The sequence below is a fragment of the Pleurodeles waltl genome, chromosome 4_2 (genome assembly GCF_031143425.1).
Source record: "Pleurodeles waltl isolate 20211129_DDA chromosome 4_2, aPleWal1.hap1.20221129, whole genome shotgun sequence".
In the NCBI taxonomy this organism is placed as follows: domain Eukaryota; kingdom Metazoa; phylum Chordata; class Amphibia; order Caudata; family Salamandridae; genus Pleurodeles; species Pleurodeles waltl.
The window spans coordinates 747,927,204-747,950,886 of record NC_090443.1 but is presented as its reverse complement, the minus strand read 5'-3'; the positions used below and the strand labels follow the sequence as shown (position 1 = coordinate 747,950,886).

General features: G+C 42.6%; 1 protein-coding gene across 1 annotated transcript in view; it reads right to left on the bottom strand.

Moving 5' to 3' along the window:
- The window catches only part of VAV3 (vav guanine nucleotide exchange factor 3), a 1,144,177-nt gene that overhangs the window by 470,776 nt on the left and 649,718 nt on the right, over nt 1-23,683 (bottom strand). Inside the window, exon 17 of the mRNA XM_069232407.1 lies at nt 9,447-9,547. Coding sequence (XP_069088508.1) covers nt 9,447-9,547 — 101 coding nt within the window. The remainder of the gene's footprint in view (nt 1-9,446; nt 9,548-23,683) is intronic.

The following is a 23,683-nucleotide window of genomic DNA, read 5'->3' as shown; positions in this document are numbered from 1 at the left end:
CACCACAGCAGCCCAAGTTTGTAACTTGCAGGTCTCTCTCTGAGGGAGACCTGCCACTGAGGACCCAGTGGGACCAGAGGAGCTCCTGGGCACCTGATAAGCCCTGGGAAGCGCTTGACCCATCCTGACGGACGGAGGTGGGCACTGAGAAGCAAAGCGGCATCCCAGTGCCGCAGGACACCGCCGGCTGGGAAGATAAATTGGCCTCCCCAGCCAGAGCGGGTGCACGGCTTCCAGATCCTGCCAGAAAGCCTGTTGGCCCTCCAAGTGGCCCCCGTGTGAGGTGAGGGGCCGCCTCCCGCGTGGGTGCGGGCTCTTTTTCTGGATTAACCCCCCTCTCCAGTCTCATCGGGCCGGAGATTACTGGAGGCCTTGTTTTCTATCCCCCCTGTTTGTGGGGGGCCCATAGCGGTCCAGGGAACAACCCAGGAGATCGTGGGTCCCAGGAGGGGCCCGACCTTCCCACCAAAGGGGGTGTGTCCTGCCACCCTCCTCCCAGGATCAACACACAGCCCTCATTTTGCACAGGAAGCTCCGGGGGCCCGGCCTGTCCACATCATGGCACTAGAGGTGCCTTGGCAACATAAGAACAGGTACATTCAAAGAATATAAGACTTTAGGTGTTATAGTATGGACTTGGTGGATTAATTATGTTAGCCTGTGTCTATTAGCGCCATATACTTGCTGATGTGCTTTTTGGGGGTCAGTCATGCTGTGGTGTGTTGGTTACTTGCCATATGGTTTTATAATGTTCCTGATTGAAGGCATGTATTATACTTTTATGACAAGTGCATTTATTTATTAACTATGATTCCTGACTACTGCTTATGTTGCAGAATCCTGCGTACTTACAAGTGTTCTAATGTGACTACTGCTTATTCTTGCAGGGTATTAGTAACCTGTGTAATGTTCTGACAACTGCTAAGTTACTGACATTTAATGATTGGTCTAATTATGTTTTGTGCAATACATTTTATTTTTACATAACTCAGTGTTGTGTTTACTTTGTGGTATACATATTGCGTTACGTGTGTTGTATGTGTTGTGCAAACGCTTTACACATTGCCTCCGGGTAAGGCCTGACTGCTCGTGCCAAGCTACCAAGGGGTGCGCATGGGTTATCTTGGACATGCAACTCCCTTGCCCTGACTAGAGTCTGTGGGTTCTGTCTGGCTTAGGTGTATACCCTAGCCTACCAGAAACCCCATTTCCAACAGCGGTATTACCGCCACTTTATCACTCACCGCCAAGGTCATAATGAGGGCCTATATTTCTTCATTATCATGATAATAATAGTGTCAATATAGGTTTTCCTTCTCAATTTGGCTTCAATGTAGACATCCCATTCTTGGTCCTCTTCTATTTTTTACTGGTGCAACATGGTCAAACAATCTTCTGCCCTCTACACCTAAACAATTATACATCATGGCTTGTTTTCATGCTGGACTATAATCCGTCCCATCACTTGCCTCCAAATGCTTTTTAAAACATGTAATCCACTGTGTCCAGTTTTCTAAAGGTGGGCCTGCAGTCTCCAAAAATGCACAAGGCATGGCAACCCAATTCATCACACCTGCCATTAGGATAGTGTGACTATGTACTACTCACAACGGGAGAAAAATAAATAAATGGTTAAACACAGAGTCAACGTAAAGTCTGATGACTTAACTGGCAAATGCACGATAACTTGGAAGAGGAACACAAAGAAAAACAAAATTTCTCTTAAAGTTCAAAGTGTAATACAGTTTTGTAGATAAACAGCTCCCTTAAGTAGTGAAATAACAGATTGGCTTGAAATAACATCTGAATGTGGGTGTGAGCTGCTTTACTCACTGTTCTATGAGTAGCTCCTCCCAAAGGGGCTTTCCGTAGGTGGGAACACCACACAATGCAGCTCACCAGCAGCAGGCTTGAATCATCTTGGCACTAACTGACTGTCAGAGTAACAGGGCGACAGGAATTTCACTGAAGTGGTGAAATGTGTCAGCTTTACAGAATTTGTTTAGAGTTTGTATAGCTTTCTTGCTAGGTAAAATTACAGCATGGAATACATGCCACTATGTTGACTTTACTCATAAGCAGAACAGCATAGATCCCATTCTTTGTCACAAATTTTACCTCATGTAAAGAGGAGATAAGGGACATGGAGTTGTGTGCTTATTTAGTTCTCCAACAAATGCCAAATAATCACCCCCTCTCAATTCCCTCAATCCCAACATTTCATAACACCGCACAGCTCTCGCACATAAGGCAGGACAAGGAAGGGAGGGCAACAAACAGGGATAAACTCATCAGGGAAATTTTACAACTGCATGCTGCAAGCAACAGACAATACCCACATCTAGAGCTCCGGCCTCCACAGTATAAGTAGCAGAGCCCACCGGATATCACTCATAGCCATAGGTCAAAAGAGTTGAAGAACTCAGCAACCTTGTTTCCATTGATTAATATCACCATTTCTGACAGGAAGCTGCCAGAAACCAAAATGTCTGATGGAAATTCAGTTGCATAAATACGTGTCAGGCTCCTACAGACCACAACACAAGCCCAACAAGCTATTTCATTTAGTTTGTTGGTCACAGTGCTTATTACATACCTACATGGATGATTGGAGTGTACTGCACATCTTCACACTCCGAGTGATGGGCACAGGAAAGGCTGAAGGATATTTAGTATATAAAGGATAGGCTGAAGAGACATCTGCCAAGTTACTTTCACTCTGCACACTGCCATGGGTTTAACAAGGGTATCACTGGGCCAGCAGCTGTACCCATCTATCAAATGCCCCATCTCTGGAATTCCTCCAAGTTCCCCTCCTCTGCAGCAGCCTCTAAACCCTTCTAGCCTGCCTTCGCCCCACCAGGGACCACTTGGCGATAGGATTCGCCATCACCTGCCCCAAAGGTAATCCATCACTTCGGAGAGGTTGGTTTTGCAGATAGTTCGAAGGGGCTACCCCCTTCCTTTTGAGACTACCCCTCCATCCAGGCCACCATCCTATGATTGGATGACGGAGGATCATTTGTTCCTTTTGCTCAATGGAGCTATGGCTCTCTTGGACAAGGGAGCCATAGTTAGGGTTCCAGTGCCAGAAACAGGCTGTGTTTGCTATTACCCCTCCTTTATGGTCCCCTAAAAGGACAAAGGTCTTCACCCTATCATAGAACTTCGATCCTTCAATCTCTTCCTCAAGAAGAAGTTCAAGATGCTCACATTGGCTCAGTTTTGCCCTGCCTTGGGCCCAGGAGACTGGATGGTAGTGTTGGACTTGAAGGAGGCTTATTTTCATATCCCCTTCCTGCCTGCCAACAGATGTTACTTGCAGTTCAAGGTTGGCCACATTCACTTTCAGCTCAACAGTCTCCCCTCTGGCCTTGCCAGAATCCCTCTGGTGTTCAGCACAGTGATGTTGGTGGTTGTGGCTCATTTGTTGAGATCTGGGGTTTCAGTCTTCCCCTATCTCGACAACTGCCTGTTGAAGGTGATTTAACCCCAGGTTGTCGTCTCCCACTTCCAGGCTACAGCCGACCTCCTGAATTTGCTGGGGTTCACTATAAGCATGCCAAAGCCACACCTGACTCCCTCTCAGATGCTACCTTTCATTGGAGCTGTTATGGACACAGTGCAGTTTCAGGCTTATCCTCTTGAGTGGCGAGTTCAGGATAGCCAGGCTATGCTACAGATGTTTCAGCCTCTAACCTGGATATTGGTGAGAATAACTCTGAGGTTGCTGGGCATCATGGTCTCTTGCATCCTGCTGGTGACACGTAACAGATGGCATATGCAGGCTCTGCAGTGGGACCTGAAGTTCCAGTGGGTGCAGCATCAGGGGAATCTCTCTGAAAGGGTCCAGGTCTTAGAGGTTGCTGTAAAAGATCAGTAGTGGTGGTTAATGGACCGTGATTGGGTCAGAGGCAGATCCCTCTCCCTTCCCCAACCAGATCTGAAGGTAGTGACAGATGCATCACTCCTGGGAAGGCGCTTCCATCTTGGAAATGTGGAGATCAGAGGCATCTGGTCTCCGGTTGAAGCGGGACTCCACAGTAACATGTTGGAGCTCCATGCGATCCGCCTGGCAGTAAAAGAGCTTGTTCCCTCTATCAAGGGAATGATGGTGCAGGTGTTCACGGACTACACCACCACCATGTGGTAATGCAACAAGCAGGGCAGGGTGGGGTCATGGGCCCTTTGTCAAGAGGCTGGACGTGGCTGGAACAGCAGTGCATATCCCTCGTGGACCAAGGTCTGGTGGGCTCTCTGAACGCCAGAGCCAACTAACTCAGCCAAAAATGTCTAGCAGATCACAAATGGCATCTCCATCCAGCCGTGGCGCAAGATCTCTTTCAGCAGTGGGGACAGCCTTGGTTAGATCTGTTCACCTCACCAGAGAACGTGCGATGTCAGGAGTTGTGTGCGTTGGAGTTTCCAATGCGCCAATCGCTCAGAGACGCTTTTGTTTTGCATGAAGTTCAGGCCTCCTGTACGCCTTTCTGTCCATACCATTCCTGCCCAGAGTTCTCAAGAAGATGATGAAGATAGGATTTATAGAGCACACAGCTACTCAGAGAAGAGCACCCCGGTGTTACAAGATAGGTAATACATCAGTAGTCAAAATTATTTGCTGTGAGAAATGGCAGGTCTTGAGTTTTTTTTTAAAAGGGCTTTCATCTTGCATCTGTCTGAGGGAAAGAGGAAGACTGTTCCATTCACGGTGCCCAGGAAGGCAAAAGATCGAACACCAGCCTTTGCCCACCAGATGCTCAGAGTCTGAGCCAAAGACTTGGAAAATTCTACTCAGACATTAACAAGCGATTCTGTCCAATAGATATTTGGGTCCCGTCCGTTGAGGGAATCTAAACAAAAAACAAGTAAGACTTAAAAATAATCTGTTTCTCCACAGGGAGCCAATGCAGTTTACACACATACATAGAAAGGTGCTCACATCTAGAGAGTCCATCTCCTAGCTTGGCTGCAGCATTCTGCACACACTGGAGCTTTTAAGTAGATACTTGGTAAGACCTACATACATGGCATTAGCGTAGTCCAACCTGGACATGAACGTCAAAACTACTGTAATTCTAGTAGGGCATGTAAGAAAGTGCAGGATGTTTGTAACATATGTAGGATGCCAAAGCAGACACCCACCTGAGCAGTAATTTGATTATGAGAGGTAAGTTTGTTATGAAATTTGAATCCTAGATTCTTAGCTGAATCAGCTAGAGTTGTAGGAGGTCTGGTCCAAAGGGCCAGTGAGCCTCCAAATCATAAGAAAAATTATCCAAAACAAAGGACCTCAGTCTTTCCAGAGCTGCGCTTCAGATGATTAATAGACATCCAGCGAAAAAAAACAGCCATCAAGCAAGGTTGGATGGTATTCTGATCTCTCGGGAAAGTCAGGAAAGCAATCTGTAATGAGGGGCTGTATCAAATGGTGCAGAAAGGTCTAACAATACCAGGACCGCCCTATCCCCTAAATCCAAGATGGCTTTGATTGTTTCTATGACTTCCAGCAAAGCGGTTTCTGTGCTATGACCTGGCCTGAATCCTGATTGGCTAGGATGGAGAATCCTATTGATCTCTAAATAGTTCAAAATTTGACCATTAACACATTTTTCCAACATCAAGAACGAACAGGCCCAAGTAATCCTGTGGCTCCGGACTGGGCACAGAGAGTATAGTATCTTGAGCTGGAGAGCATGTCCATCGATCAAACTGCCCTTTTGGGAGGATCTTCTGTTGCAGCAGCAGGGGAGGGTTCTGCACCTGAACCTGTCCACTCTCTGCCTTCTTGCGCTGAGATTGAGCAGTGGCAGTTTACAGCTTTTGACATTCTTCCCAAAGTCTATAAAGTAATCTTGGCAGCCAGGCAGCCCTCCACTAAACAGTATACACCTGTCATTGGAAGAAATTACTGGCATGGTGCACAAACAAGTCTGTTGACCTCATTTTTGCCCCTCTCCCTGAGGTACTATTGTTCATTCTGTTCCTTGCCCAGCAGGGCTCTGCTCTGGGCACACGTAAGGGATATTTGTCTGCTATTTCTGCTTTTTTGTGGTTGACTGATAAACCTTCTGGGTTTAAGGCTCCTCTTGTGCACAGGTTCCTCAAAGGCTGTACACATCTTTTTCCTCTGCCCCATTTATTATGCCGCAATGGGATATGAATTTGGTTCTGACCTTTCTGAGTTGTCCTTTCAAGCCTCTCCACCACTGTCCTCTCAGGCTTCTCATGTTGAAAACAGCCTTCTTTGTGGCAATTACATATGCCCACAGAGTGAGTGAGCTGCAGGCATTGTCATCTAAGCGGCCCTACTTATCTGTCTATCCTGACAAAGTGGTGCTTCGCCCTAGGGCCTGTTTCCTGCCAAAAGTGTTCATACCCTTTCACATAGACCAATCCATCACCTTGCCTACTTTTTACTCATCCACAGATCCTTCTAAGGAAGAGGAGAGGCTCTACTGCCTGCACCCAATAACTACACTGGCATTCTACCTTTATCGCACAAAAGAGTTCTGGGTGGATGGCCACCTCTTTGTAGGGTATGTTGTTGTGAAGAAAGGTCAGGCAGTGCAGAAGCAGACCATCTCTAGAAGGGACATACTCTGCATAAAAATCTGCTGCGCACTGGCCAAAAAGCAACCCCCCCCCCCCCAAGGGTTTGCACGCTCTTTCTACCCTAGTTAGAGCTGCGGCCACTGCATTGGCATATGGAGTTCCAGTTCTGGGCACCTGCCAGGCAGACACATGGGCATCGCTACACTTTACCAAACATTACCTTCCTACTCAAGACTGTAGGGACAGGAACTTTGCCCCTTCATTCCTGCAGGAGTTTCTAGTTTGAACTTGGTTCACAGACCCACCTCCGGGGATGGAATTGCTTGGGTATCTATTCAAATGTAAGGAATCTGCAGCTAGAAGTCTCTATCAGATGGACAAGTTACTTACCTTCAGCAACATATTCTTTGCCAACCTACACACACACACCCAGAGACACACACAACACCCTCCTCCTCTGTCTGAGAACCCACTTTGCTTTGTGTAGTGGGTCCTCCGGCAGGAGACGGGACAGGGCGCTGCTGACAGCAGCAGCGTCCGCCAGCAGAACACCGCCAGGCCATATTATTTGTCATAATTCGGGTGATGGCGGTCTACGGGCATAGCGCTGCTGCTGGCAGCAGCGCCACCTTTCCGCCATCCGCCAGCATGGCCACAGCCTTCTGATGGAAATCCAGCTGTGGTCATAATACGGCGGATGGCTGGTAGCCGCGGCAATGGCCTTCTGGCAGCTATCGCCGTGGCAGTAGGTGGTTTTTACCGTCAGTATCGTAATGAGGGCCATAGTCTTTACCAGATAAGGTGTCACTAAAAGCAACTCGTCTATTTATTGTGCAAAGATAACAGATGTTCATACCTTGAGGCAGCTGCAGAAGTTCTGTGGCTCAGTCTCAAAGACTTTGGGATCAATTGTGTTTAGCCTTAGAATAGTGTTCATTCTTCTGAATGGTAATTCATGTCAACAGAGATGTAGAAAAAGCACAAACACATGTCTACAGCCAGCTTAAGGCAAGGCTCATAGCATCTTTTAAGACACTCAATGAATCTTAAAAATTGAAACATTTACTGCACTTCTTTGCTAAGCAGATAACAATGCTGGAGTGAATGTGGAAATTATCAGCTGAGTCTTGTAGATGCTGAGAGTTCAAACGTGTAATGTATAACTGGTATTGTCAGGATTTCAGTCCATGATCGCAGAGAGAAGTGGTTCTGTTTCCCCGTGTGTTAATCTTTAACTCAACAGATTCTGGCAGGGAAGAGTTTGAGAACTCAGAAGGAATGGTGAAGGAGAAAGCTAGACCATTAACCACTAAGTAGGTAGGAATTTCCAGACTACCAAATGCACTTCTGGGTCACTCGCGGTAGAGCATTCTTAACTGCACTCCACAAACAAGTCTGTTTGCCTTGCAACAATTCTAAGTTGTATTGAGCCTCCATATTTTTACAGTTCATCCACCTAATCCTGTATCCCACAATGTGATGCTCCTTACCTAGGAACCCTTTTTTTACTTGCCCCTGTCTGTATGTTATCTGTTGTTGGAACACTTTAACCCACTGCTATTCAATGGTCTCCTGAGTGTCTTGATGAGCAATGCCCGTATCCTGGTTAACAGCTGTTCTTATGACCAAATTACTCACCCAGAATTCGAGTTAAACTGATGACTCTGTTGCTGCTGCCTCATTACACCTGACACATTTAAGATGTACCTGCCTAGTGATCTATCTCTCTTTCTTTTCGCCATTTAGTATTGAAAACATTCACCACCTGAGAACAAGTCAGTGCACTAATTCTCAAGCAGACGCTATTCCAACATCTACCTGTGACCACAAGCGCCTATCGTTTCTCTCTCCCTTCCCCGTTTTGGAAGTCTTTCTCTTGTTAAGTATTTCAGTGGGGTGATACCTCTAGAGAGATTCAATGACATCTGGGACTTTCAGCAGATCTACTTCGGCTTGCAAATAATAGCATGAACACTTTTTAATTCACAATTTACTGCCAGCAACGTTTTTCCTGGCAAAACACACTTCAAATGTTTCACAAATGTATCTCAAAAAATAATTTAAATATCTGGAAAAATGGCACAGGAAAGAATCTGAATGTCAGAAAATGGAAGGAAAAAGAAAGAGTGGAGGAATGGGGAAAACGTTGGTTATTGAGGACTTGCAAGCTGCAACATAAGAATAAAAACGTAGGAAAGAATCAAACAAATATCCAAAGTTGTAGTGGGAACAGGGGAAAAAGGGAAGGTACAAAGAATTAGGTTTGGTTGTTACCCTATAAAGAAAATTTGATAATAAAAAGAGGAAAAATAAATAAAATGAATGAAGGAAAAAAGGGTGTAGCAGAGGAGAAAACAGCATGTTGAAAAAAAGTAAAAAAATATGGCAAACTAAAAAGTTTTAAATAATACAATTGAGAAGTAAATCAATCGTATTAGATACAGCTGCATATCTGACTAAAACTGTTCTCTTCTGGTACATTAACAACGACATCCTGGACAGGGAGAGTCGTCCCTGCCTATGCTACTTGCTTACGCTTGGTGGTCAATTCAAGCAGATCCTTCCAGAATTAGAGCTTCTGTAATTTGCATTAAGCGAGATAAATTTCAAATTAATTAGCGAACAGCTAGAATCAACACAAAACACTACATTTTAGCAACAGAATGAAGTGGCAAATGCCTTCTGGTCAATGCTTCATTATTTCTAAGCTTATTTTTGTAATGAGAACAAAACATGAATTTTAAATGTTGCCCTAATTGTGCTAATAAATGGTCACTTTAAGCACATGTATACTTTAATAAGCACAAATTAAGGGTGAAAGAAACCTTAATTACGCCTGTTACACTTTGTACTCCAATTAAAACAGCACTCCAGTCATAAAAGTGACTTACCTCCAGAATTAATTCTGCCACAATTATCTGCTCTTCCTAAACATTCTTTGTGGGCTCCGGTTCCACACTTAGAGCACAAGTAACCTTGATAAAATGTTCCTCTAAAAGAAAAAAGGTGAAAAATATATTTTACTTAAAATGTATTCGATATGCTCACAAAAAAAATGTCACTTGCTGGGATTGCTCTACATCGCAAATAAAACTACATTATAGTTCTACCATGTCCAGATATAGTAAAAGCTCTTTTCTGTCGCATATTTTTTTAAGGTAATTATATTATTTTAAAATAATTATGCATTATGCAATAATAAGTAATCTGCTTTATGGAGAATTGGATCGTTCAGACCAGATTCACATATCAAAATCACCAGCGCAATTAACAGCAGAAAGAAAGCCAAGTAGCTGCTAAAACACCTAATGCTCATGGGTTAAGTGTCATAAGATGCATAAAACTGTTCCCAAAACAACACCCGGTCACCCAGCCCCTGCAACACATAACTTCAAAAAGTATGCTTAGGATACTAAAATCTGCTATAAGTTACACCAGATTTACTGATATGATTGTGGTTGGAGAAGGTGGATTTTTAGTTGGGGTGGATGATAGCCCACCAGAAGTAATAATGTCACTATTCTCATTAGGTCCAGTAAAGGTTTCAGTAATCTAAACCTGAGCTGAACCCCTGGAAGCTATGGCACAGAGTAGACAGACACAATTTAAAATAACTGTACGGCATTTGAAAGTACCAAACCAGTTAAAAAGTCAATAACACAATTCAATAAAAAACCCTGACTTTGAAAAATAGAGAATATTTTAATAAACAAAATGACAACAACATGACAAAAATCCAACAAGGGAAACAGAAGATATGACTTTTTAAAGTTTTAGATAAAAATAGTGAAAAATGTCAACATGCATATGTAAGTAACCGTGCATGGCAGACCGGAACAAGGGTAAGGTTTAGGCCAACCGCGAAGGGACACGGGTTGGATATAGAGGCCAGGTTTGTCCCGGTCAGAGGTTTACCTTCAGACTTAGAGCCTCATTCCAAGTGTTGCGGTCCGAAGACTGCCACACTTGAATTGGCGGTCTGACTGCCACACTCCCAGCGGTCCAACTGCCCAATTCCAACTTTGGCGGCCGACCCACCGAAAGATTGCCGTCCCCACCAGGATCATAGATCTCAACATCGGGACAGCGATCAGGCTTCTAACCAGCCATGTTGGCACTAAACTCAGCTCTGGCTGGCTGATTACAACCTCACTTTCCACCAGCCTTTTCCTGGTGGTCACTCTGTCATGAAATGGCTGATGGACAGCCAGTGCTGGGGGCTGCTGGGGGGCATGGGCAGTGCAGGGCCCCCCTGCCAAGCACCCTCAGAATGTGCACTTTCTGTACCGTAGTGCACATTCTGAGGGTATGGGAGTGCTAGGATATTGGCCTCGGCTCCTTTGAAGGAGCCGCGGCCAATATCTTAGCAGCTCCTGTAAAGGACTTAGCACTGTTCCTGCCGGTCAGCCCTGCAGGACCATGTACTACAATGTTACCACCAGTCAGCCCAGCAGAAACATTGTAATACGCTCTGGAGGGATGTCACAACCATGGCGGTGGCTTCCTCCCCGTGAGTTTGGGACTGCCAAACACATAATGAGCCCCTAAATCTCTGAAATGGGATTCAAACATCCTCATTGAGGCAAGGTAGGAGGCTGTGGCTGAGATAGTTTCCGTGAGGCCGGATGGCCGTTAGATGAAGTCCTGGGGAAGCTGTTGACTTTTAACAAAAAGCTCATACTGGGAGAAATTAAAAATCTGTGCCCAAGCAAGGTCCCTCACCATTTGGATGCTTTTGGCACCTTCGCCTGGGGAAGATTTCTACCTTCAGGTTTGGTCACTTTTTTGGAGCTGTATTCCTCCAGGGAGTGATGGCTGCAAACTGTAGCTGAATAGGGCTCCATGAAGCCAGTTCCCTTTTCCACGATGTTTCACTGAAACAAAATAGCTGTTGTGGAAAATCAGGTTGGTCCCAGTCTTCTACCAGTTCTCCAGGTGGAAATCCTAGAAAAAGTTTCTAAGTCCCAGCTTTAAGGATTTGGCAGGAGGGGTACACTCTGACAAATATCTTGTAGTCTAGGACCTTAAGATACCAGGTAGAGGTCAGAACTCACTCCAGGGGAAGACATCTAGCAGGGTAAAAGGCAGGGCCAGTTGGAACTGGTCAGCTGGTCTTTTCAGGAGAGTGGGTTTCATGGAGCTTTTATATCCCTGTACCTTAGCAGGAAGCCAGCCAAATGACCCTTGGAGTCCACCTCTCAGGGAATATGTGGGAGCAGTTCCAGCCCTTGGGGGTCTCCTCACAGATCACAACAGCAGGTGCAGTTCTTCTGTCTTCCCAGACCAGTGGTGTTCTATACAGGGTACTAGGGTGCCCAGTGCTAGCTTGAAGGTAGGGGAAATTTCTGGGCACTCCCTAACCAATGAGGTAAAAGTTTCCAGATGTTACAGTACCCACCTTTGCATCACTTCCTAAGTATTTTACTGCAAAGTATCCCATGGTGCCACTCTACCTAAAACCAACATGGCAGAACCTTTTGGCCCCTGTGCAGAGCTCCCTAGGCCCACCCAGTGGTGTGGCTATGACAATGGGCAAACCTTCTCTTATGGTCACTCAGAACTAGTTCCCATGAACAGCCACTCTCCTTGGAGATTCTCCACTACCAGGACATACATAACATACATATGCACTACATTTTAAATGGTGTGTACCCTTTCATTTGGGCACGTAGGGCCTACTTTAGGGGTGACTTGCAACTATTACAATGAAGGTTTAAGCCTGCTGAAATGTTTTTTTTGCCAGGTCAAATTTCCAGTTTTAAAACATTGCAGGGGCATGCCTGGAGACAGGGTTTGCATTGGCACATCAGTGGTGGCACAATATATGCTGCACTCCACTAGTGACATTTAACTTACAAACCCTGTAGACAAGTTATATCCCAATCAGGCATGTAGTCAATGTTTACAGTTTTAAGTGTCAGAGCATATGCACTGGGGAATGGCTAGCTCTGGCCCATTTTGCAGTGTAAATAAAAGACAGCAACATCAGCCCAGAAAAAATGTGAGTGACCATGCAAAACAGGAGATTGAGCATTTTCCTATAGTGCCATGTAACATTTGTGAATGCTATAATATTATTTGCTCATACAGAATGGTCACATATGACAAGCTAGTAACAGCCTGAGACCCTAGTTGGTCAGTGACATACTAATGTACTACTGTTCCCTGATCAAGTGAGGTGCACAGAACCATTCAACACACTGTAGAAGAAGCTGAAATATTGAAACCAATTTTCTAGTATATTCAAGTTCCTTTCCATGTTAGGACTAGCTAGGTTGCTGTCCCAGGCCCTGCTCCTCATCTGGTTGCATCCTGAAACTATGTGAAGGAGAATAACCCTAGTGCACAGTGCGTGCATGAGGAGTCAGCAGAAAAAAAATTGGGTCTCCTAGGGACCCCTTGCATCAACCATTTCTCACTGCACAACATTCTTAATAAATCTTAAAGCATATTTAAACATAACAAGCATAGGAAAAGCCTATAGGTCTAACTTGTATTTTCAGTTATAAGCCAGACTTATTTGCTTGGCCAAAGTTTGTTGGATATCGAGGTATGTGCACCCTCATACATTGGTAACTTGATGTGTATCATTGTCTCATGTAAAGTCCTTGGCTAACCGAGGAACAGACATACAATATTAAAATACCATCTAGGAAAAATACTAAAATAAAACAAAGAAATAAATGCTTTGAAATGAAGCATCCTGGAATGATAAAAAGTACTGCATAAATGTGTGCTTAATGTCCATGCAGGCACAAAGTGGAAACGAGACAGTTCACATTCTATGTCAGTTTGTAAAGGTTAGAAAAAATTCAGTTCCCAAGAGTGTTATATAAGATGGAACAGAATAAATAAAGGGGCAGACACCTGACTATCTTTCGCACTTTTAAGAATTGCAATTGCACTTTTACCTCTGAGCTGTTTGCCCCATTTTTCCAAGTTCCCTTGGTACAATGTGGCATCCTATTTCAAATAACTTATGGCCATTTTGATGGCCACGTTTGCAACTAGTGAGTCTACACTTTTCGTCACTTTTTTCTCCGCCATTGCAATGACTTGCTTTTCATTCACAATATACTTTTGTAATTTTTAATGTGTCTTATGTATCCATGTAAGCTCCAATTTTAGCCAACCTTTTTGAGTTTTTTTTAAAAGTAATTGTAGAAACTATTAACGATTGGCCACAGATTTCTCTTCGTTCTGATGATGACCTTGGTCAAAATGCTGTCCACGTGCAAGGCCTCAAAGATGGATTCAAAAGCCTTCTTGCAGAGCATCAATTTTTGAATAAACATTTTTCCCGATATTCTACACCTATTTTGTCTGTTAAGTGTTTCTGTTTAAATTATTGCATCCTGTGCCCACCTTGTTCAACACCATGAGTCTGAGAAATACCATGACAGAAATACTATTGTGAATTTATTTAAACCCTATCTAAATGAAGTAACTTGCTTTTTGTTTACCTCTGTTACTGTCTTCCTTTTTTGATTCGGTGCAAATTGTGGCTCTAATTATTATACCATCTAAACTATGAACATTTTAAATGATGCTCCGTGGGCATATTGTGGAGTGCAAAAACGTAAGATAAAATGACATACTCTAATAGCATGGCAAAACATAACTGAAAAATAAATAAACATGACTTACGCAAAATAACACAATAAAACGGATTTTTGAAACATATTAAAACATATAAAAAATACACAAAGTAACAGAAACATTACTTAAATATCCTAAGTGAAATACATAAAAATATAATAACTAAACAGATCCTGACAAACATTACAGGACGATGCACCTGCGATCAGGAACTGAATTGTGGTAGTGAAGCATATGGTGACTGGGAGTTCACGTCCCACTAAGCACTGCATAAAGCAGGGATCTCCAACCCATTGTGTAATAAAAACTACTTGCTCAGTGAAAATCATTGCAAGCTACTAATATTATTAGTGTTGGCACCAGTCAAGATGACATCAGTGGCCACCATCTATAAGATTAGTAGCAACCATCACCTCAGTGCATCAGACATGGTTCCCAGCTGTAATGTACAAAAGGCTTTGTCAATTTAGAATGCCTTTACGTGGGAAATACATGACAGCCATACCTGCAATATTCCTAGCATGAAAGTAATGATATTAGTAATGTCTAGCCACATGATTTAACACTCAAAATCGCTGAAGAAGTCTGGCAATATAGTTTGCTTTGCAATCATCAGTTACCACACTACTGACTACAAGCTTGGGGATCCAGCCTCAGGACAAAGTGATGAAATTAGTCCCCAGATGAACATGGACACTGAATTGTGCTAAGGCGATGTGACCCTCACCATGTGTGAATCAGGTGGGAGCACTGGTGGTGTCTGCCATGTATGCAAGAGAAGGGGCCTATGATGCAGAGTATGCAGCTTACTGTACAAAACTCTGCTCAAATGGGGCCAGTAGGTTGATGGAGGAGAATGCAGACGAACTATGGTCTGTTCTACTCAGCAATGAAAAATGAAATGTGAGGAAATGTAAACATCCCCTGGCATTGCTTGTTAGGGTTCCCCCAAACAACCATAGACTGAAGTGAGATGACCCAAAGTTCCTTTCTGTATATGTAGTATGCAGCACGAGTTGTTGTGCTGTGCTGACATCAGGTTTGACAGTCGAATCTACAGCCAGACAAAAAAATGTATTGGTGCACAATAAACAGAAATTCAGATAATAGCCATTAAGAGGGCTGGGTGAATAATATATTTTTGGAACAGTAGCTTCAGTTTGAAGTATATTTCACGAAAAGTGCTACTCGCTCCCTAGATTAACAGGAATTTCAATGTACTAATAATCATACCAAGATTGGCTTAAAACAGGCTTTTGTTTTCAGTTTGTAAATGCAACTCTGAGATGTGTTCAAATCCCTTTCCATTAGCCTTTACCAAATATTGTTCTGAAAGTGCCTACTTAAAACTAAACTCTAGTGGCTCTGCAGACCGAATTATAACTGCTTCCCCTATGCAGGTCATAACAAATATGTACCTTTCCCCTTAAAGTGGAGCAATGCCTAGCAGTCTGGTCATCTCTACAGATTTTACTCCCATATTTAGTTCCTTTTACTGTTCTATCTTCTAAAAGGTTGTAAATACATTATTATAAAGTGTTTCCATCCTCTAACACACCCAAACTGATGCAATTAGTGGAATTTGCTACTAGAAATGTTATCTGATAACGATGGTAGTGATGTGCACATGAGAGTACTAAGGGCATAAAGGTCATTAAGAGTGGTGGTCTATAAAAATGCATTCTCTTGCCATAACTATCATTGTTGTGAATTTGAACTAGATACCCTTTCAGATTTTGGCCCCCGAATATTCACTTCCAGACAACCATGAAATGAGAGCAAGTTGAGTGGAGAGAAGGATTAGAGAGCAAGATGTGGAACACTTAGGGGGATGGATGGGCAAGGGACTTGATGGCCATTCCAGTGTGGGAGCAGAACCCAGTGCCCCAAATTTATTGCACCCCGAAATTTTGATTACCAAAATATACCTTAGATATTCTGCTCCATTACCCTTGATCTTGCAATAAAGGAAACCCTCCTCAACATCACACCCAGCACTGGTTTAGCAGAGTAATAAAATAAGTAACTGGGACCATTCAATAACTGAGGTGTTGATCAGGGAAAAAGTTAAAGAGTTTCATGACTAAAGGCCTGCTTTAGAGTTTGGCGGGAAGAATACTCAGTCGCAAACATGAGAAATATTGAATCAGTCATATTAAGATCTCTATAGGCAACAATCGTAATACAATGGATGAGCTATCCGTCACTTTTTGTTACAGAGTAACTCACTCTGCCAAACACTAAATCAGGCCTTAAATCTCATAGGAGGTACTGAGAAATGCAAAATATATGCCATGAAGACTCAAATACAGAATACATAGTTAGAAAACAGAATTAAATGCTAATGTACAGACCAATAATAAGAGGAACTGACAGTATCCCTAGCTGACAGATATTTAGGAAAATCTCTGAAATAAATCGACAGGGTCCTTAGAACAACAGGAAAGCCATCAAATCAAAATTCGCCTCACCCTCAGACTCATGGGGTTCTTACACACAACTTTCATATAGATTATTAGCAAAGCCAGAGTTCCAGCATAGTGTGATCCCATGTATCATTTGTTTTTACAAATCAGAGAAACTCATGTTTTTTTCTAAAAAGCAGTTTCAGCAACACATTGTCATTGAAACTTCATCTAACGAACAATAGGCCATGCATTAGCTGAAGAGTGCTAAGCCCAGCAACAGCTCAGTAGAAGAGCAGGAAAGACCTTGACTTGTTACAAATTGTTGATAACCACTAGATAGTTCATTCACAATACATGCACACTGAAAACATACACTTTGATATCAGCTTGTCTCGTATTAGATGGAACCTGTGGGGAGAGAAAATCTCGCAGGGGAATGGGATGGGAGGGGGGAAAGGAGGAGTGGAATGAGCAGCATAAAACAGCACCCATATTAACTAATACAGTGAATTTATAAAAATGTGGCACAACTAAGCCACATTAATAAACACAGTTATGCATGTCAAACTGAATTTGTTTCAACTATAAGCATATTAGTTTGGTTCCTCTATTACACATAACATAAACAAACATTCACTAAAATTATACATGCTTAAAAACGCTACCACAAGTGTGATAAGTTGGAGGAGCATTGCCCTGAGCTGAATGTATGACTTCTGTGCCAGTCCATCTTCCTGTAGGATCCTACCATGAACCATACCTATTCCTATATGTACTGTTATAGGCACAGTCCCCAATTATAACAACCTGAACCACTTAACCATAACATCTTTATTTATCTACGGCAACACATTTAAAACAACAAAATATTGAATGAGAATGATTACTGACGTCATGATGTTAATGCCCCTTTGACATCATCTGGAGACCCAAACCCCTATCCAGGGGTACAATGAATGTGTATACTTCTGTGTGGTCTCATCTGAACATCCTAACGAGTTTTACACCTCACAGATTTGCAAAAGAATTGTGGTCTTAACCTCTGTACATCAGACGAAACCAACTGCTTGCAAAAACTCAACAATAATTTGATTTTAACAAACACCTATATTTCTGTTATGGAAACAAAGTAAATTATCCAAATGACATTGCTGCTGTCTTGCAGGTGTCCCATCTCCCTCTTGCTGGATCCTTGTCCTTTCTATATCAATACTACATTCAGTTAAATCTCGGTTTAAGCAACTCCTTTTACATATGCTCTCAACTGTGCATACTGGACAAGACCAACCCCACGTTTGCCATAGCCCAATGCCCAATCTTAGACCCATTCCATTTCCATTCTAAACAATTCACTAATATAACATCCTGAAGAACGACCTATTTTCTGCCTAAATTTAGCTGTACTGAAGAGGTATAATGCTCATCTCTAGCCCACAAAGCAGCCTGAGCGCGTTTCCAGTTCCTATGTAGTAGTAGTGGCTTTTATTGCATAATTACTTAAAATCGTTGCATGAAATACAAATACTTTGCCATAAAAATGCTTCTAGACATATTCAAGATCCTCAGCTTTACTGTCTTCAATTGCAAGTGTCCATGCAAAGTGTGCTAGAATCAGATGCCCGTCCTTGTTGCAATTCCAATGATATTGAGCATATGAGCAATCTACCTATAATGCTGTCTCGATATCTGTGTAGATACTTAAGCAAAAAAACATTATAACGTCTGATAAAAGTAAATGTCATAGGACTTCTAACAACTTAAAATTAAAGTGCCAATGACCTGAAGAGCATGATGTTACTCTATAGTCTCATCCTTTAGTGTGCAGTCCACAAGCACTGCAATGGAAGAGTAGTTGCCTATACCAGGCTTCCCTACAGTCTGGAAATTGAGATATCAATGGGAATGACCAAGTAAAGTAATGCACAATAGTAGGAACTGAAAGATCAAAAGGAGATTCCCTGTCTGGCCTATCATTCCAAGGTCTAACCCAGAATCACAAACTATCAAGGAGCTTTCCATAGGTGAGTAAAGTGCAGGAAGCAGAGAGTAGTAATACACAATAGTATGCGCTGAAAGTTCTAACAGGGATGCCCTGTCTGGCCTATCAATCCAAGGTCTAGCTCGGAGTCTCAAACTATCAGGGGGTTTTCATGGGTGAGTAAGCCACATTGTTAGTAATGTTTCTTTATTGTCCTCCTTTCCCCCCTTTCGATTCTGCACATTGGAGGCTCTGGGCATTCTGTATGGCCAGTCTCATATTGGTAAAGAATTTCCCAAAACGAGCCAGCTCCATTGGAGTGTCAGCCCTGAATATTAGCTTTATGGCATCAATCATGATCTTACTCCATATTTCAGGAAAAGCGGTTTTAGTAGGAGGCGTCTCTCAAAGGCCAATCTCGGGCAGCAACATACTAGGTGTCTTATAGATTCAGTGTGATATTTGCACAATGCACAATCTTGAGAATAACCCCCTGCAGACTTCCAATTGAGTCTAAAGTCACTGACGGGGAGTGTTAGGAGACGCATTAACAGAATACTATGAAACACACGAGCACCCAGAGCTAGTCACTATGTAGATCCGCCATTTTATATACCATTTGAAAGTCTGGAACATTCATACATCCTGAACTACGACTAAATCCTGGTGTGAGAAAACCCTGTCACCTGTCACTGTTTTCCTGGGCTATACTATTATTGCAAACTTTGAAAAAGGTTTGTCTGGCTATAACACGATCACTGTAATGCATATTAAATTGTAGACAACTGTAGCATTTACCAAAAGCTTTTGACAAACTGTCTCAAAGTCCTGAGGTAATCTCCCAATATCCCAGTATTGCCTCCCGTTTTTTCATTATTTAGACACCGTTTACCCCCATAAAGGCACAGAGAGTCAGAGTGGCTTTGTTTTACAATTGGCCTATTTATGTTCAAATATGTGCTTGATCATTCTATTTAGAATGTGTACCCATTTTGGGGATCCACACCAGCCATACCAAGAGGCAAAAGTACATCTAAAAGTAACATTTCAAAAGTCAAAGCAATTGTACACCTATGTGCACCCCAAATGAAGGAGCATAGTACACAATCTTTTCAAAGCACTGTAAAATCAATTCTTGAAAGGCACTTATAAATTGCAGCCTCTCACTTTTCAAAACTTGTCAATCAAAGCAGCAAAAAAAGGCAAATCCCCTTCTGTCACCAACCTTAACATTTAACTAGTGGTGCCTCCTTTTCTACGAAGAGCTAGATATTTACTTAGCCACAATTAGCTTCCAGCCAAATCAATTACTTGTATTCTACAAAACGAGGTGAGTCTCCCAAAATATATTTCATTTTTATTGGCGTATTGCTACAAGGTAGAATCTACCTCTACCAAAAAATCAAAATAAATCGATATCAAATGCACTTATTAACGCAAACAAACAAAACTCCATACTTTGTATAGAAATTCTTCATGTATAATGGCAGTTCGGAAAATATATACCAATGTGCTGTTTTCATCTGTCAGACATGAGCAGGGGGGTTGTCACGCCTATTTTCGCTATTTTTAATTTCTTGGAGTCTCACCCCAGAATAATCTTACCGATTATTTACCAAACAACAACAAAATAATCAGCCTTTATTTCACAGTATACCTCAATGGCAGCCTAATGCTTACTAATAATGTGTCCTCTTATACTGCAACGTTAAGGGGGGCAATAATTAAAACAGATTTCTCGCGAAGCAGCCCCCCTACACATATCTCTTTAAACAGTGAGGGAACAATTTTTGACCAATAATCAAAGGCTTTGCCATTTCAGCAACAAAATCCCCACCACCGTATGAAGCTAGCTGGTCCAATTCACGCTTCATTAATTTCTCCCTTCACATTCCTCAACTGCACTTTACTTGTTAACTGCATATAATGTAAATCTGATTTAAAAAAGCTTCAACGTTTTTTCCAAGAGCTCTCCAATCTGTACTTCCCTCAGCACTTGCTCCCATCAATTTAACAAATGCGATCAATGTGATAATTAGAGTCTAAGATACAATTCTCTCACAGGCTTTCAATTATCTTGTCCTTTTCTACTACATGATGCATTGCCAGTTAAGGGAATCAAGTGTTCTTAAATGAAATAAAGCAGAGCTCAGAAAATCTGAAATCATCTTATGTGCCAAAATTAAAACTCACACCTCTTAATATCTACTAACACAACTTTTCTCAGCAAACACAAAAGAACTCTGATGCTATGTTTATTTAACAAGGAAATCACATAAACTATTTGTTGGACCTGGCCCTTTTTGCAGGGTTTTCCCTAAACGTTTTGCCTTCTGCCTTCTATTTTTTTCAGATCTGTTTTAGTTGGCTTTAGGACTCTGGGCACATTACCACTGCCAACAAGTGCTAAAGTGCATATGCTCTCTATCTAAAATGTACTGGTGATTGGTTTCTCCATGATTGACATATTTAATTTACTAATAAGTCCCTAGTGCAGTATACTGTGTGTGCCCAGGGCCTGTAAATTAAATGCTACAAGTGGGCCTGCAGTGCTAATTGTGCCACTGACCCGAGTAGCCCTGTAAATATGTCTCAGGCCTGCCATTGCAGTGTCTGTGTGTACAGCTTTAAACTGCCTTTTGGACCATGGCAAGTGCACCCACTTGCCAGGCCCAAACCTTCCCTTTTATTAGCTGCACATTACCTCTAAGGTAGGCTCATGGGCAGGGTACAGGGTGTTCAAAAGGTTGGACATTTAATGGTGTGTTTTACAGGTTCTCATAGCGAAATACTGCTAATTGTAGGTTTTTACTATTGCAAGGCCTATCTCTCCCAAAGGATAGCATGGGGATTTCCTTGAAATATCTTTTAAGTGTAATTTCCTATTCAGAGCAGGTAGAAATATGGAGTTTAGGGTATCTGAACTCACAATTTAAAAATGCATCTTTTGGTGAAGTTGGTATTTGAATTGTAAGTTTGAAAATGCTACATTTAGAAAATTGGATATTTTCTTGCCTAACCATTCTGTGCCTCTGTCTGTCTGCTGAATACATGTCTGGGTCAGGATGACAGTTGGGGTGTTTGTGCATTGTGGTATCCGCTACGTGGGTGCTTTGGCACGAGCATAAGAATGAGAGGAGCCAGCACGAGAGTGAGAATGCGGAGAATGTGGAATACGAAGGAAGTGGAATGTGGGAGGCGTTTGTGGGTGAGCCGTTGAGAAGGAGAGACAGAGATGGCATGAAGAGATAAGGAGGTGGTTGGTGTAGGACTCGTTGTACGACTTATTTACAGAATAAACTTGCCTTTGTTTAAACTCCGCAAGTGTCGACTCCTCCCGGTCATTCTCACATTTGGCGACGAGGATCAAAGGTGGAATCCACTGTGAAAGTGAAGAGAGGCAATCTCCGAACGGCGAAGAACAGGTCTCGGCAGTCCTGACAACACAATCTTTAAGACTTCGGTCATCCAAGGTACGTTGCGCTTGTACCTGGGTTTTGTTTTTACTCTCCGCCTGTTAAGTCCTTCAGCGCGAGAGGCTTCATGCGCGGCCCTGGCAACGCTTAGCAACGCGTCTTTCAGGAAACACACACATCGTGTTTGGCAACGGTAACTAGGACGCGCTGGGAGTTGGCGTCGTAAGCATGAACCATGGACATAGCAACAGTAACTAGGACGCGCTGCACGGTCGCGTCTTATTCGAGGCATGACATTTAAAGGATTCAGTTTCAGTAACTGTTTTTTTTTGTAATGTTTTGATTCGACGTGTTTTTCCAGCTGGGAGTTTGAAGTTTGTCTTTGGATGCTCCTGCAGCAGTGAATATTTTATACGAAGGGAAGACTTGTAGCTACGGATGCGGGCGAGTAGGGTCAGAGGGTAGTTTTCCCCAGTTGTGTGAACAGAAAAGAGGTTGCTATTAAGTGTGTCTCTAGACGACTGCAATTTCCTTGTCTTGTGGTTATCTACTTGATTTATAATTCAACAGTCATGCAGAATGTACCGGCTGCACCGTTTTTTTTAACCTCTCCAGGGGATCCACCTATACCATGGCAGAAGTGGAAAAAAGTCTTTAACAATTATGCTAGGGTGTGTGGTACTTCTCTGAGCGCAGAAAGGAAGACATCACTTTTAATGCACTGTTTAGGGACGGAGGGCCAAGAAGTCTTTGAAAATCTTCCGGAGCTCTCTGATGCAGATTCAAATGGTCTCAATGAATTTGAGATTTCGTTAAAAAAACTGGATTCACATTTTCTACCAAAAGTGAGTACTGTTCTAGAAAGATACCAGTTCGGTAAAAGGATGCAACGTCAAGGAGAGACCATGGAACAGTATATAACAGAACTCAGGAGACTTGCTTCCACTTGTGCGTTTGGAGGTACTTATGAGGAACGTTTAGGGATCAATTCATGCTGGGGTGTTCCTTGGAAAAAGCAAAGGAGAGCATGTGGCAGAAAGATAATCCATCCCTGGATGAAGTTCTGGTATTAGCCAGAACGTGTGAACACTCCAAGAAATGTGTTGAGGTCCTTCGTAAAGACTCCATTGTATTGGACACAACAAGAGAAGAAGGTGCTTCAGTGAAAGTGATACGATGTAACAATACTGGCAGTAAAGGTGCTGGAGAATCGGCAGTGACATTGACGAAGAAAACTTTTACTGGAAAGTGTTTTAGGTGTGGGAATATAGGCCATATGGCCAATAACAAGGATTGTCCTGCCCTAAAAATGCTTTGCAGAAGTTGTGGTAGAGTTGGACATTTGGCAAAATGTTGCAGGATGAAGAATAACGTTAAAAAAATAAGAGAAGTGTGGTGTGATAGTGACACAAATGTTACGGAAGCAGTAAATGTTGTTGACACAAATGTTACAGAAGCAGTGAATGTTGTCCGGGTTTTGCAGACGGGTGTTGGGTCTTCTGGTGGTCCTGTAGAGTCAATTTTGGTTAATGGTAAAAGTCTTAAAATTCTCTTTGACTCTGGGGCAAAAATCACATTGATACCAAAAACATTTTATGATCAGAATTTAAAAGGGTCGGTTGAGTTATGCAAACCAGATGTGATACCCAAGGGTTATGGTGGTGAGCCAATAAAGCTGCTGGGTTACTTTTGGGGAAGTATAGAATTCAAAGAACGCCTAATTCCAG